This window comes from Tupaia chinensis, unplaced genomic scaffold, assembly GCF_000334495.1.
Source record: "Tupaia chinensis unplaced genomic scaffold, TupChi_1.0 Scaffold000023_1, whole genome shotgun sequence".
Taxonomy (NCBI): domain Eukaryota; kingdom Metazoa; phylum Chordata; class Mammalia; order Scandentia; family Tupaiidae; genus Tupaia; species Tupaia belangeri.
In genome coordinates this window covers 484,588-500,979 of record NW_006159453.1, presented here as the reverse complement: position 1 = coordinate 500,979, position 16,392 = coordinate 484,588, and the positions used below count along the sequence as shown (strand labels likewise).

General features: G+C 41.2%; 1 protein-coding gene across 4 annotated transcripts in view; it reads left to right on the top strand.

Moving 5' to 3' along the window:
- The window catches only part of CCDC18 (coiled-coil domain containing 18), a 139,474-nt gene extending 138,674 nt beyond the window's left edge, over positions 1-800 (top strand). For all 4 annotated transcript variants that reach the window (XM_006140140.2, XM_014586553.2, XM_006140139.2 and 1 more), the window contains one exon: positions 704-800. In XM_006140140.2, the coding sequence (XP_006140202.1) occupies positions 704-718 (15 nt within the window). In that variant the 3' untranslated portion in view covers positions 719-800. The remainder of the gene's footprint in view (positions 1-703) is intronic.
- Positions 801-16,392: the final 15,592 nt, after the last annotated feature.

The window sequence follows — 16,392 nt, the reverse complement described above, 5'->3', positions numbered from 1 at the left end:
AGGGCTCAAACTGCGGTCAACTACATGGGAGTCCAGCGACATAGCCATTATGCCAACTGCTGATCCTGTTGTGCTGCTTTTATATGTGTACATTTATTTATTTTGTCTTTTCCCTTTTATGCTATATTTTTTATTTTCTCTCTTTCTTTTTAAAAATGTGTTTCTCCTATAAACCTTCCAATGTGAATTAGCCATGCAAAGCATAACATTTTATTGCTGAACACAGTCCAGCCCCTATTTTCTCTTTTTTTATTGGCTTTTTAAAAAATAATTATTTAATTTTATTTATTATTATTTTATTTTTTCAATTTGACCAGAGAGGTACAAAGATGGAAAATGAGAAAGCAGACCACCAGGTTCAGGATTCAAACCACAGTTAGACACATGGATGTCCAGTGCTCCAAACCACCACACCACCTACTGGCCCCTACATTGGCTTTTGATGTTGACATTTGTTCTTTATTGTGTTCTTCAGTCAAGCTGTGTGGTACTGATGTCTGAATATCTTATTTTTCTGTCTCATTTTGAGTTTTAAAATTAGGTTAGCTTAGGGAACCAAACCAATATTACCCATGTGGTTCGTTATTAACTTTTTCTGACTCATATTTTTACTGTTAACTAAATATTTCCCACTTTTTTAAATGATGCTCTTAAATAAATATGGGCATTTCAAATATTAATATATTATTTTGCATTATTCCAGGGAGAAAAATTGTAATCAAGAGAAGATGTTGAAGTGACGAAAAAATGGAATTTTTGGTACTGTGCTGTTTACTCATTTACATGTAGCTCATACTTCATAGAAACTGTTATTTTATTGCTTTTGAATAAATTTTATATTTCAATATTTTTAAAGCCATTTCTTCTAAAGCTATACTTCTAGTGTGTGTGTGTTTTAAGATTTTTGCTACAGGGTATGTGCAGTCGCCTGCAAGAGACAGAAACAGAGAAAGGGAAAGTAAGAAATCACTCCCCGACCAGCAGTTAGCGCAATGGCTATGTCGCTGGACTCCCACGTAGTCGACCGCGGTTCACATCCCGGACCTGGTGGCTTAAAACTCACGCCGGGTGCGTGTGCATGCATGCCCAAGATCCCGAGAGGAGAACGGAGGAGAAGGGATTGCGGCGTGGCCATCCCCCCGGGGGGTGATTTCTCACTTTCTATCTCTCTGTCTCTCTCTGTCTTTCTGGCGAGCGCACGCGCCCTATAGCAAAAACAAAACAAAACAAAACAAACAAACAAACAAAAAACCTCTCCAAAAAAAAAAAAATCACTCCCCAAGGTAGATAGCCACACTGCAGTTCCTTCTCCTCCAAAACCTTTCAAGATTTTGAGCACATGCACACAACGCACCTGACCTGTCTTTCAAGCCACTGGGTCCAGAATTCAAACTGTGGAGTTGGCCATGTGGGATCACTGTAGCCATCTTAAACTACCAAACTACCATGCCACCTGCTAGCTCTCAGGAGCCCCTCCCCACTTTTTTTTTTTTTTTAAGAAATTGTGTTAATTTTATTTATTATAATTTAATTTGACCATAAAGAGAGAGAAAGCAAGCCACGAGGTTCAGGACTCACACCATGGTCAGCCACGTGGGAGTCGGCACAGAAATCACTTTACCACCTGACAGCCCTCAGGCCCCTTATTTATTTATTTATTTGAGAGATTTTTGCTATAGGACATGGTCCACTCACCATCCAGACAAACAAAGTAAGAAATCAGCCCCCCCGGGGGATGGCCATGCAGCAATCCCTTCTCCATTTTCCTCTTGGGATTTTGGGCACATACACTCCTGCGCTTAATGTGAATTTCAAGCTGCCAGGTTGGGACTAGACTGTGGTTGACTGCATGGGTCCAGCGCCTCAACTACTTCCCTACCTGTTGGCCCCCAGGCTCCTTATTTTTAACTCTTAAAAGCTTTTTCTTATTCCCTGTGTAGCATTGGTAGACAATTCTCATACTTCTGTAGACCCATTTTCTCATTTGTAAAACAAACTAGATGGTATTTGTCTGTTTTAAAGTAAATACATTGAGCTGCTTTGTAAAAAAAAAAAAAAAAAAATTAAGTAATTAAGTAATCCCATGTGGAATAAACTATGAATGGTAAAATTACAAAATTTTCACCTAGCGACACTAATGCACACGGTTGATGTTGCTATTTGACAGGCTGGGGCCACATGGGAGACCCAGGTTTGATTTCTGGACCACTCTAAAAGCCAGATGTAGTGGCATACAACTGGAGTTCAAGCATCTTGGGAGGCAGGCAGGAGGGTTATGATGTAGGGAGGACCCTGTCTTAAAATTATATAACTTTTAGAAGATATTTATGAGAGAAAATCTTTTTATCTCATAGCAGGGAAGGACTTTCTTAAAATACACAAAAATAATCAATGATGAAGCAAAAGATTGGTACATTTAAAGTAAGAAACTACTCATTGAAAAATACAGAGTGAACAATAGCTGCCACAAGCTAGGAAAAGATAGGACAAAGTAGTCAAACTCAAAGAATTTCTATAAATCAACTTTTTAAGAGGAAACAAACAACTCAATTGAAAAATGGCCCAAGGAGGGACCAGCAGATGTCGTCATGGTTACATCGCTGGACTCCCCCATGGCTGACCCCAGTTCAAGTCCTGCACCCAACAGCTTGAAACAGCAGGCATGGGTGTGTGTGTGCAGAAAATCCTGACAGGAGGATGTAGGAGAAGGGATTATGGCATGACTATCCCCTCTGGGAGGTGATTTCTCCCTTTCTGTCCCTCTCTCCAGCAAGCACAAACACTCTATAGCAAAAAAACTCTCTTAAAAAAAATGGCCAAAAGGACAGATATTTCATCAAAAAGAAAGTATGGGGCCCCCTTCTGTGGTCTAGTGGTTAAGAGAGCTTTATCCCACATAGCTGACTGTGATTTGAATCCCAGCTCTGGTGAATTGAAAAACACCCTGGGGACATGTGCATGTATGTCCTAAATTCTGACAGAAGTAGAGGAGAGATGGCAGTGTGACCATCCCTATTGGGGGTTGCTTTCTCCCTTTTTCCCTTTCCCTGTCTCTAGTGAGCACATGTACCCTCTGACAATTAAAAATATAAAGAAGTACAAATAGCCCATATGAAAAGAGGGGTCAGCAGGTAGCCTAGTAGTTTAAGGCACTAGACTTGCACATGGTTGACCACAATTCCAGCCCTGGACCCAGTGGCTTGAAACTCAATGCCAGGTACATGTGTGTGTGCATGCCCAAAATCCCGAAAAAGGAGAAGGGATTGTGGCATGGCCATTCCCCCTGCCAGGGGTGGGGTGGGGGGAAGTGACTTCTCAATTTCTGTCTCTCTGTGTCTCTCTGATGAGCACATATGCCTATAGCAAAAAATCTTTTAAAAAACAATACTAGGGACCAGCAGTTAGCGTAATGGCTATGTCACTGGACTCCCATGTAGTCACCTGTGGTTCGAGTCCTGGACCTGGTGGCTTAAAACTCACACCGGGCGCGTGTGCGTGTGTGCCCAAGATCCTGAGAAGAGAATGGAGGAGAAGGGATTGTGGCGTGGCCATCCTCCTTGGAGGGTGATTTCTTGCTTTCTGTCTCTGTCTCTCTCTGTCCATGTGGCGAGTGCACACACCCTATTAGCAAAAACCTCTCAAAAAAAAAATACTAAAATGTCTTAGTAACAACAAAAAATGCAAATTAAGTACATGAAATACAATTTTACACCCACCAATTATCCACACTTAAAGGAGAGAAAACATTAGGTGTTTGATATGTGGTATAATGGGAACTGGTAGTGAGAATGTGAAATAGTATGTCTACTTGGGCAAGTAATTTGGCCTTATGTAGTAAAGATGAACAGACACCTACTCTATAGCTAATACTAGATATATACCCTTAAGAAATTCCTGCATATGTGTAATGATTCAGAAAGCATTTATCCCCAGGGTGTTTTGTCTTTTTTTTTTTGGAAAGATTTTTGCTGTAGGGTGTATATACTCACCTTAGAGACAGAGATAGACAGAGAGAAAGTGAGAAATCATCCCCCCAGGGGAATGGCCATGCTACAATCCCTTCTCCATGTTCCCCTCGAGATTTTGGGCATGCACTTTCATGTGCCTGGCATGAGCTTCAAGTTACTGAGTTTGATCCAGGAATCAAACTGGTCAGTCATGTAAGAGTCCAGTGCCTTCACCACACCACCTGGTGGCCCCTACCCCAGAGTGTTTTTCAAGCCACCAGAGCCAGGACTCTTCCTGTAGTCAGCCACATGGGATCTAGCTCCCTTAACCACTTGGCCATAGAGCCAGCCCTATGCTTACTTTTTGATGAAATTTCTGTTTATTTCTTTGTCTATTGGATTGTTTGTTACAGTAACATTGTTCAGTATAGAAAAACAAATTTGGAGTAACTCAAATGTTTATCAATAATAAATGAATAAATGAGTGGTTATGTCTAACTGTACAATGGAATAGTATAGAGCAGCAAAAGAAAAATACATACTCATTTGCATGGATAAGCTAAAAAAAGTTATATTGAGTGGAAGAAGCAAGTCACAAAAGAAAGCATTGAATGTCTTCCATTTATAATTTTTATTTTTTTAAGGTTTTTGCCATGAGGCATAGGTACTCACCAGAGAGAGAGAGAGAGAGACAAAGAAGGAAAGTGAAAATCACCCCCCAAGGGGGATGGCCACACTACAGTCCTTTCTTTTCCATTCTCCTCCCTGGATTTGAGGTATGCACAAACCACGTGCGTGGTTTGATTTTCAGGCTGCTGGATTTGGGACTCAAACTGGCTGGCCATGTGGGAGTCCAGTACCTTAACCACCATGTCACCTGTTGGCCCCTCTTCCATTTATTCATTTTGAAACAGGAAACAGAAACAATGTTTAAGTAGACATAAATGATAACTATAAAGATAAGTAAGCGAATGCCTAACACAAATCAGGATGGTGGTCATTAGGGGAAGTAGTGAAGGGATTCAGTTAGGAAGGATCATACAAAGGGCTTCTGGGATATAGGATGGCCTGGATGGTGGGCACACAAAGTATTCATTTGATTGTTTTAAAACTATACATTGAAGTTTTCATAGTTTTGTGTTGCAGTATAAGCGGTCTTCAGAAAGTTCTGGAAAATGCATATTATGAAAAAGATATGTTAAGATTTCAAAAATGTTTTGCACCAAAATAAATTTGTATTTTAATTCTGTTTTTCTATAAACTTTTTGAGGTTCCCACATAGATATTCTGACCTGTAAAAAACACATCCCTCAGGAGCAGCAGATAACATGATGGTTACATCACTGGACTCCCATGTAATCGACCGCTGTTTGAGTCCCAGACTTGGTGGCTTAAACCTCACACTGGGTGCGTGTCCATGTATGCCCAAAATCCCTAAAAGAGAATGGAGAAGAAGGGATTGTGGTGTGGCCATCCCCACTGGGGGATGATTTCTCGCTTTCTGTCTCTCTGGTGAGCATATGTGCCCTGTAGCAAAAATCTCTCTAATAATACAAATGGAGTTCAGAGAAGGAAGAGATATCATGGATTTCCTTGAAGAAATAGCATTATAAATTGAAATGAGAAATTCTAAAGCTATACCCTCTGTCCAAATAATATGGCAGCTAATTTGAAAAGTTAGTAAAAGGAAGCCTTCTGTGATGTGTTGCACTACTGAGCGGACAATGCTCACATTTGCTCCAAGATTATAGATAAAAATTCTGGGTTCTTTCCCAAAACATAATTGTTTAACTACAAAATAAGGAGCATCATTGGGACCAGCAGATGGTGTAATGGTTATGTTGCTGGATTCCCACGTAATCAACTGCAGTTCAAGTCCCAGACCCAGTGGCCTAAAACTCAATGCCTGGTGCATATACGTGTGTGCCCAAGATCCTGAGAGGAGAATGAAAGAGAAGGGATTATGGCATGGCCATCCCTCCTGAGGAGTGATTTCTCACTTTCTGTCTGTTTGTCTCTCTCTGTCTCCCGTGAGTACATGAGCCCTATAGCAAAAAGCTCTCTTTAAAAATAAATAACTAAGCATCATTATAAATCTGATTGAATATAGAAACCTGTTTGTTTGTTTGTTTGTTTGTTTGTTTGTTTTAAATTTGCTGTATGGTGTGTGCACTTGCCTGAGAGAGAAATCACCCCACACACACACGGGGGTGGGGTGGGGGGGTGGCCGTGCTATAATCGTGTCTCTTCTAGTTCTCCTCTTGGGATTTTGGCTTATGCACACACATGAGCCCAGTGTGATTTTCAAGCTGTCAGGTCTTATACTTGGACCATGGTTGGTCTTGTGGGAGTCTACCACATTAACCACTATGCCACCTGCTGGCCCCAGATTAGGCCCTTTGTTAGGTCAACTAATTAGTAACCTTAATTTCATCTAAAAGTCCCGTCATGGTTAATACTTCAGAATAGTGTTTGAGTGATCAACCCAGGGAGGAGTCTTCTGGGAACAGATCTTAAGAATTGTGCCAATCGGGCTGGCAGGTGCCATGGTGGTTAAAAATACTGGACGCCCACATGGCTGACCTCAGTTTGAATATCAAACCTGGCAGCTTGCTTTCTCACTTTCTCTGGTCAAATTAAAACAAATAATAATAATAATAATTAATAAAGTTAAGTAAAATAATTATTTAAAAACAAAGGGGGACATACAGGTGGGGTAGTGGTTAAGGGCACTGGACTTCCACATGGCTGACCACTTTGGGTTGGAGTCCTGGACCTGGCAGTTTGCTTTCTTGCTTTCTTTCTCTCTCTCACTCTGTCCCTCTCTGGTTGAATTTAAATAAATAAAGATAAATAAAATAATTCTTTAAAAAAAAAAAGAATTCTGCCTATCGCAATAATCACTCATGTCTACAAAGGTTTCAATAATTAAACATTTACTCTCTGGCACTGTGCTGAGACCTGAGATGTATAGTCAATTACCTTCAAGAAGCATATAATCTAGTTGTGTGTCATCAGTACAAAACCAGTGTTTGTGGGGCTAGCAGGTGGCGTCGTGGTTAAAGTGGCTGGATCCCACATAGCCAACTAGGTGGTTGGAGTTCTGGACCCAGTATCTTGTAAGACATGTGGGGCACACGTGTATGCGTGTCTAAAATCCCAAGAAAAGAATGGAGGAGAAGGGATTGTGTTGTGGCCATAACCCTTGGGGAGTGATTTCTCACCACCTCCCTCCTCTTACTCTCTCCAGCAAGTGCACACACCCTATAGCAAAACTAAAATAAATAACAAGTGTTTGCCTAGAAATTGGTGTTTTGTTTTGTTTTTGGCTATCGGACATGTGTGCTCACCAAAGAAAGAAAGAGAGGGAAAGTGAGAAATCACCCGCCAAGGGAATGACCATACCACAGTCCCTTCTCCACTTTCCTCTCAGGATTTTGGGCATGCATGCACACTTGCCCAGTGTGATTTTCAAGCCACTGGGTCCAGGACTCAAACTGCACAGTTGGCCATGTGAGCTCCAGTGCCAACCTCCACATTACCTCCTGGACCTAGAAAGTGTATTCTTGTAGTTTTTTTTAAAAAATTATATATTTAATTTAATTAATTTATTATTATTCTTCAGTTTGACTGGGGTGGCGGGAGAGAGTGAGAAAGCAAGCCGCCAGTCTGGGATTCAAACCACAGTCCACTACACCACCTGCCAGCCCCTCAAACTTTTTTTTTTTTAAGAGAGATTCTTGCCATAGGGTTCGTACATTCACCAGAGAGACAGAAACAGAAAGCAAAAAAATCATCCCCTAGGGGGATGGGCGATTCCACAACTCCTCTATTCTCCTCTAGGGATTTTGGGCAAGCATGCACACCCATCGGGCATGAGTTTTCAGTCACTGGTTCCGGGACTTGAGCCACGGTCGACCATGTGAGGCTCCAGCGAAGTAACCATTATGCAAACTGCTGGTCCCTTGTTTTTAAAATACTGTTCCAATTGTAAAGGTATAACCAGTTTTTAAAAAATGGGGCCAGGGGAACCAGCAGTTAGCGTAATGGCTATGTCGCTGGACTCCCACGTAGTTGACCACGGTTCGTGTCCCGGACCCGGTGGCTTAAAACTCACGCCGGGCGCGTGTGCGTGCATGCCCAAGATCCCGAGAGGAGAATGGAGGAGAAGGGATTGCGGCGTGACCATCCCCCCTGGGGGGTGATTTCTCGCTTTCTGTCTCTATGTCTCTCTCTGTCTGTCTGGCGAGCGCACGCGCCCTAAAGTGAAAATCTCTCAAAAAAAAAAAAAATGGGGCCAGCAGGGGACGTGGGGGTTGGGGGGCTGGACTCCCACATGGCCAACTGTGATTTGAGTCCTGGAACTGGCAGCTTGCTTTCTCACGTTCCCTCTTTCTCTCTCTCTCACACTCTGTCTTGCTGTGGTCAAATTTAAATAAATAAATAAATAAAATAATTATTTAAAAATGTATTCTGTTTAATTTTTTTAATAAACCAAGTAAATTGTCTTGATTTATTCACTTGCCAGTATTGATAATTAATCAATAGTTTTTTTGTTTTGTTTTATTTTAAGAGATTTTTGGTATAGGGCACATGCACTCACCAGAGAGACAGAGACAGGCAGAAAGCAAGAAATCATCCCTCGGGAGGAATGGCCACACCGTAATCCCTTCTCTTCTCAGGATTTTGGGCACACATGCACAAGCCCTAGCAGATGGCCTAATGGTTACTTTGCTGGACTCCCACGTAGTCACCCATGGTTCAAGTCTCAGACCCCGGTAGTTTGAAACTGGGTGCATGTATGTGTGCTGAAAATCCTGAGAGGAGAATGGAGGAGAAAGGATTGCAATATGGCCATTCTCCCTGGGGGGATGATTTCTTGCTTTCTGTCTCAGTCTCTCTGGTAAGTGCATGCACCCTATAGCAAAAATGTCTCTTTAAAAAAAAAAATCTCTTTTTACTAAGTGAGACAATTCCTCTGCTTTATGGCTTCAGTTCATTTGGGGGCAGGATGATTAAAACCTGCAAAACAAACTTTACCCAACTGAGATTTAAGACCTGAGCCAAATTTCTCTTGATGCCAATATTATTAATACAATGTTGGCATTTCAGTGACCTGTACCTGCCAGTTTTTTCGGCTTTATATGGACTAAATAGAAATGTGCTACAGTAATAGATATTTTTAACCCAATAACCGAATCAGCTAAGTGTTTAGTGATTTAAATATACTCCTCAATAATATTTTCCTAGTCTGGCCATGGTTCCACTCACCTCATTAAATTTTGATTCCTTTATAGATTGTGATTCATTTGAGAAGTTAATAGCCTCAGCATTTTACAGCAGTCACTCTGTCTAGAGTTGTTAGGAAGACAGAAGGCTTTTAGTACGAGTCATTTTCTCTTAAATAGGGAGCTCAATAAGCTATTTCCTCATGTTGAAATAAAAGATATTTAATGAGAATACAGATTAAATTATAAAGCCAGAAAAGTACATTTGTGTATAATGAGTCATATAAACAGTAGTTGATACATCTAAATTATAATCAAAGAATTTTGATAAACTTTTAGAATTCCTTTTGGCCTATATCTTATTATTCTGATGAGTATGCTTATTTGTTTTCTGTAAAGAAGTTTGCCCGTTTTTAAGTGCAAAAGTATGTCACTTTGGCATAAGGATTCTTCTTGAGCAGAAGAGAATTTAAGGAATAGCAGACATAGAAAAAACTCTAAAAACAACGTAAATTTTCCTTTTGTAAAGGAAACATATAAAGAAAATTTCTACTCATAAAGTTATCCTTCTCTTTGGTACCAGGAGGAGGACACCAAGTGTGGAGAAAACTCATCATCTGAGATGATTTCAGTGCACAAGCCTTACTAAACAGCCTTTATTTACCATACGTTACCTGTCACCTTTCAAAACCCTCATCCCATCACTACCAGTTCAAAACCCATATCTCCACACTTTGTTAAAGTAGTGTATAAGCCCCTGAGTCCATCTGCCTCTCTGGGCTTTCACAACTTTTCTGTGATGCCGCTGCATGTTTATATAATAAAATTTTACTCATTAATCTGTCTTTTTTCAGTTTAATTTGTAGGACCCTAGGCACTGAACCCTTAGAAGGTAGAGGAAAGGTTTGGTTTTGTTCTGTTTTGTTTTTCTTCCTCTACACATGGTAGTAATTTTTTGGTTTACTTTAATTTGCCATAGGGTATATGCACTTACAAGATGGAGATGGGGGGTGACCATGCCACAATCCCTTCTCCATTTTCTGAGGATCGTAGGTGGGCACACACACACCTGTTTTCTTTCTTTTTTTTGGAGAGATTTTCGCTATAGGGCACGTGCGCTCGACAGACGGACAGAGAGAGACATAGAGACATAAAGCGAGAAATCACCCCCCAGGGGGGATGGTCACACCACAATCCCTTCTCCTCCATTCTCTTCTCGGGATCTTGGGCACGCACGCACACGCACCTGACGTGAGTTTTAAGCCACCGGGTCCGGGATGCGAACCGCGGTTGACTACATGGGAGTACAGCGACAGAGCCATTACGCTAACTGCTGGCTCCCCACACACCTGTTTTTCAAGCCACTAGGTCAAACCACGCAGTTGGCCATATGGGTTCTAGCCACCTTAACCACCATGCCACTGGCTGGACCCAAATTATTATTAATATTTTTTTTAAGAGAGATTTTTGCTATAGAGCACATGTGCTCACCAGAGAGACAGAAAGTGAGAAATCAGCCCCCAAGGGAGATAACCATGCCACGATCTCTTCCATTCTCCTCTCGGGATTTTGGGCATGCATGCACATGTGCCTGGTGTGAGTTTAAAGCTGCCAAGTCCAGGGACCAGCGGTTAGTGTAATGGCTATGTCGTTGGACTCCCATGTATTCAACCATGGTTCGAGTCCCAGACCCGGTGACTTAAACTCATGCCAGGCATGTGTTTGTGCGTGCCCAAGATCCCAAAAGGAGAATGGAGGAGAAGGGATTGCAGCGTGGCCATGCCCCCTGGGGGGTGATTTCTCGCGTTCTGTCTCTCTGTCTCTGTTTTTCTGGTGTGCGCACGTGCCCTATGGCCAAAACCTTTCCAAAAAAAAAAAAAAAGAAAAAGAAAAATGGCATTTGAGGTGCTCAGAGAGGAGAAGGTTATGACATGGTAGTTTAGTGCCAAATGGGGCAAAGATATCAAGTAGACTGCGCATGAAGATACCAACCATTAGGCAATAAATTCAACAAGTTGAAATAATTCAGGGGACCAGCATATGTCATAATGGTTACGTCACAGAACTCCCACAGAGTCGACCACAGTCGGCCCAGCATGTATTTCAAGCTGCCAGGTCTGGAACTCAAACCACAAGGTTGGCCGTGAGATATCCAGCTGCTTTAACCACCACACCATGGGTTGACCCCAAATGCCATTTCTAAGGTCCTCCTAACTCATAATTCTTATCTTGGCTTCCCTCTCTGCCTCAGATGTTGCAGTGATTTCCCTGGGCCTTTTCTCTCTGGTGTGATTACCTGATGGCTTCCATTCTCGTAGCTTCATTAATAGACATTGGCTCCCAAATCTGTTCCTTTTTTATTTTTAGTTTAGCTATAGAGCACTTGTGCTCACAGGAAAAATATGAATGAGTATGTGTGTGGGGGAGTGAGAAATCATGCTCCAAGAGGGATAGCCATGCCACAATCCCTTCTCTTCCATTCTCCTCTGGGGCTCTGGGCCCATGCCCAGTATCTTCTTAAGTCACATGTCTAGGGCTCAAACTGTGTGGTCTGCTATGTAGGATCCAGTACCTTAGCCTCCAAACCATCTGCTGGCCCCCAAAATCTGTTTCTCAAATGCCAACTTCAACCTTGAATTCTGTTTTTTTTTTTTTTTTTTTTTTTTTTTAATTGCTAGAGTGTGCATGAACTCACCAGAGAGAGAAATAGAGAGGGAGAAAGCACCTCCCGATGGGGCAGGGCCATGCCTCAATTTCTTCTCCATTTCTCCATACTTTTGAGAATTGGGGCATACACACAAACATGCCTGGCACATTTTGCTAGCTGTTGAGTCAGGGATTCGAACCACAGCCACCCTTGTGGGATCCAGCTCCTTAACCACTAAGCTACAGAGGTGGTTCTAGAGCTGTAAGTTTTTTTTTTTTTCTTTCTTTCTTTCTTTTATTTTTTGGAGAGATTTTCGCTGTAGGGCACGTGCGCTCGCCAGACAGAGACAGAGATCAGAAAGCAAGAAATCACCCCCCAGGGGGGGATGGTCACGCCGCAATCCCTTCTCCTCCATTCTCTTCTCGGGATCTTGGGCACGCACGCACACACGTCCGGTGTGAGTTTTAAGCCACCGGGTCCAGGACGCGAACCATAGTCAACTACATGGGAGTCCAGCAACATAGCCATTACGCTAACTGTTGGTTCCCTAGATCTGTAAGTTTTAAAAAAGAATAATTTTATTTATTTATCATTATTATTTTATTTTACAAGGGAGGGAAAGTGAGAAAGCAAGCCACTGGATCCAAGACTTAAACTTCAGTCCACCATGTAGGAGTTCCGTGCTTTAACCACCATGCAGCCTGCTGGCCTTTAGATTTATATTTTTAAACTGTCTTCTGAACACCTTTACCTGGATGTAGAAAACACCAAAATGCCTTGTCCTCTTTCTGTATTCCTGTTCTTAGTTGACGGTGTCACCATCTAGTCATTTTTCTAAGCTAGAAATAGAGCTATTTTCAGTTCTTCCCTCTTTGGCTCCCATACTCAAACACTAATATAAAATACTCTTTTTCAGAAATATCTTCTTTCTAGCCTATCTATCTTTTTTTATCCTCTACCATTGTTCTAAGTTAGGTTTGCATCATCTTTCACCTGACTCAAACAGCCTGCTGTTTTTCCTTTCTTTACATGATCTAGTTCATCCTGTATGGTACCAGAAGTGCAACCTATCTTTGAAAGAATCCTGTCAATACCACAGCTTGCTCTTGCCTATCAGATAATACTATAGGCTAGCAAACAGTTTATGACAGAGTTGCCTTGTGATCAGTTTGGATTGTAGCTGTTTCAGACATACCAATATTTACTGATCACTAAAAACGCAGTAATGAATAAAAATGAAGTTTTTTGTTTTTTGAGAAATTTTTTGCTATAGAGAGTGTGTATTCACCTAAGAGACAGAGAGACAGAAAGTGATAATCCCCCTCCCACCCCCCAGAGTGCATGGCTTCCCCATAATCCCTTTCTCCCATTCTCCTCTCAGGATTTTAGGGACACACACACATGTGCTCTGTGTGAGGGTTTTTTTTTTTTTTAATTTAAATTTATTTATTTACATTCATTCATTGTACATCATTACAACATACAAAATGAGATTTTCCATCTAGAGTACACTGTATATTGGCTCAATCAAGCACATCAACATACATGTTATCATCAACAATAATTTTCCATTTCTTGTTTCCTATATGTTTTGCTTTTTTTTCCCCTCATCCTTGATTCCCTATCTCTTATCCTCTGCCATCTCCCACTCTCCTCCCACACTGTCTCTGGTATCTATGTTTGCTTTCTATACTGTTTTTCCCCCACATTTTATTGAGTCACTAAAGATCTTAATCTAAATATTTTCATAGCAAGTACAGCTGATATATACATTTCTATGAACACAAGTCCAACTTTAGGCATAAGCCTCAATGAGTAGAATGAATATCCTATAAAGTAGCACCTAACTGGGGCTATATATCATACTGTAGTCATTGAACAGTTATTTTTTTTTTCTGAAACTTTTTTTTCAACTTAATTTACATTCTTTCCCAAGCATCGTCACAGCATATAAAATGTGATTTCCCATCCAGAGTATATTGCATAGTGGCTTAATCATGCATATTATTATCACAAATTTTCCATTTCTAGTTTCTAGAATTTTTTTTTTACCCCCTATTTCTGACCCTCTGTCCTTTCCCACCCACTATCTCTGGAGAATACAGTTGTCTTCCATTTCTTTCCCACCCACATTGTATGGATCACACAATTTCTTAAATAATCTAACTGCTTTCAATAGCAAGTTCACTTGATACTATTAAGAAAACCAGTTTTAACTAAAGAAATCGAAATGCCAAGGAACTTTGCTTAAAGCCAGGAAACAGGTTAGGATCCTGTTCAAATGGTAGGTGCATGAACCTGTCAGTCTCATGTACTTTTCTGTTCTGGTTCAATTTTCCTGAAGTCTACAAGAAAATCAGCAATATTTTAGTCAAAAGTCATAAAATTATACTTCACCAATTCAGTCTCATGTACTTTATCTTCTGTTGTGGTTCAATTTTCCCGTTTAAATTCTGGGATAGAATTCCCAAGCATGCTGAAAAAAATCTGTCAGTACATTACAACTTGAGTATTGAGAATTTTCCCCGAAAAGGTCTTTTCCTCAAAGGAAAAGGTTGAAGGAGCCACACGTAGGATATCTAGCCAGCCACTGGAGGGCCCCGGCAACTTAAAGACTGAGTAACATTCCTTATATTTCCCATTCTGAATTGTTTCTAACTCAGAAAAGCCAAGTGTTCTCATGGTAAGCCTTAGTAAAGCTCTTTCTGGTTGGAACCATGGAGGGTGTTGAAGAGAAGAGAAAGACGGTTCCTGCTGCAGAGGAAACCATCAAGGAAAAGTTTCCTGCTGTGCCAAAAACCCTTAAGAAAAATCAAAGGAATTTTGCAGAGCTGCAAGTCAAGCACCTGAGAAAGAAGTTTGTTCAAAAGATGCTTCAAACTAAAAGGATGCCATAATGGTTATGTTGCTGAACTCTCATGTAGGTGACCACGGTTTGAGGTGTAGACCAGGCAGCTTAAAACTCATGTTGGGCTCGTGTGCGTGCGTGCCCAAAAATCCCAAAAGGCCTGGAGCATGGCCATCCCACTGGGGGGTGATTTCTCGCTTTCTGTATCTCCATTGGAGCACACACACACTATAGCAAAAATCTCTAGGGGAAAAAAAAAGATATTTTGAAAGGCAGAGGAAATTATGTATGAAAAAGCAAAGTACTATCATAAAGAATATAGGCAGATGTACAACATTGAGATTCACCTGACCAAAGATGGCAAGAAAAACTGACTACTTTTACCTTCAAAACCCAAATTGCAGTAGTCACCAGAATCAGAGGTATCAATGTTGTGAGCCCAAAGGTCCAAAAGGCGTTGAAACTTGTTCCATTGGAGCACACACACACTGGCGTCTTCGTGAAGGCCAATGGCGTCTTCGTTAAGCCCAACAAGGCTTCAATAAACATGTTGAGAATTGTGGAACTATATATTATGTTGGAGTACCCAAACCTGAAGTCAGTAAATTAATCTGCAAACATGGTTATGGCAAAATCAATAAGAAGCAAATTGCTTTGACAGATAACTTCTTTTTTTTTCTTTTTTTTTAAGAGAGAGATTTTTTGCTATAGGATGTGTGCACTTGCCAGAGAGATGTCAGGCACTATCTGCTTGTCCTTCTTTTGACCAGGTCAACAGGCTTAGAGGGATGAACTAAGGTATCCACCGTGATTTTTCTTGTAATCTGGTCAGTTAATAAACAGTGTCTAGGGACCAGCAGATGGTGTAATGGCTATGTCACTGGACTCCCATGTAGTCGACCGCAGTTTGAGTCCCAGACCTGGTGGCTTAAACTCACACCTGGCGTGTGTGCACCAGATCACAAGAGAAGAATGGAGGAGAAGGGATTGTGGCATGGCCATCTCCCCCTTGGGGGTGATTTCTCATTTTCTGTTTCTCTGTCTCTCTTTTTCTGGCGAGTGCACGTGCCCTATAGCAAAAATAAGCAAACAAACAAACAAAAACCCTCCCCCCCCCCAAAAAAAAAAACCAGTGGCTGCTTTCAGACTGAAAAAAATAAAGGTCTTAGTAAATATGTTTATATTCTCTCTCATTTGTGATAAATATGAAATCAGAGATAGTTTTTGCCACACGTATTTCTCTCCAGTGTAAAAATGGTTTCTGTCGATATTTATTATAAGGAAGATGACCAGTTCTGTTATATTTCTCTCTCAGCTTTTCTTTGCTGGCTATTCTGCCATTTCATTTTTTTCTCAGTGGTGAAGCTTATCATAGTTTTTTAAAGACTTATTTTATTTAACTTTTTAAAAATTTTATTTTAATTTGACCAGATACAGAGAGAGAAAGAGAGAAAGCAAGCTGCCAGGTCTGGATCTCTAACCACGGTCTGCCATGTGGGAGTCCAGGGCCACCAACCACCATGCCACCTGCCAGCCCCGAAGCTTACCATATTCTTTTTTTTTTTTTTTTGAGAGCTTTTTTGCTATAGGGCACGTGCGCTCGCCAGACAGAAAGAGACATGGGGGTATGGTCACACCGCAATCCCTTCTCCTCCATTCTCCTCTCGGGATCTTGGGCACGCACGCACATGCGCCCGGCGTGAGTTCTAAGCCACCGGGTCT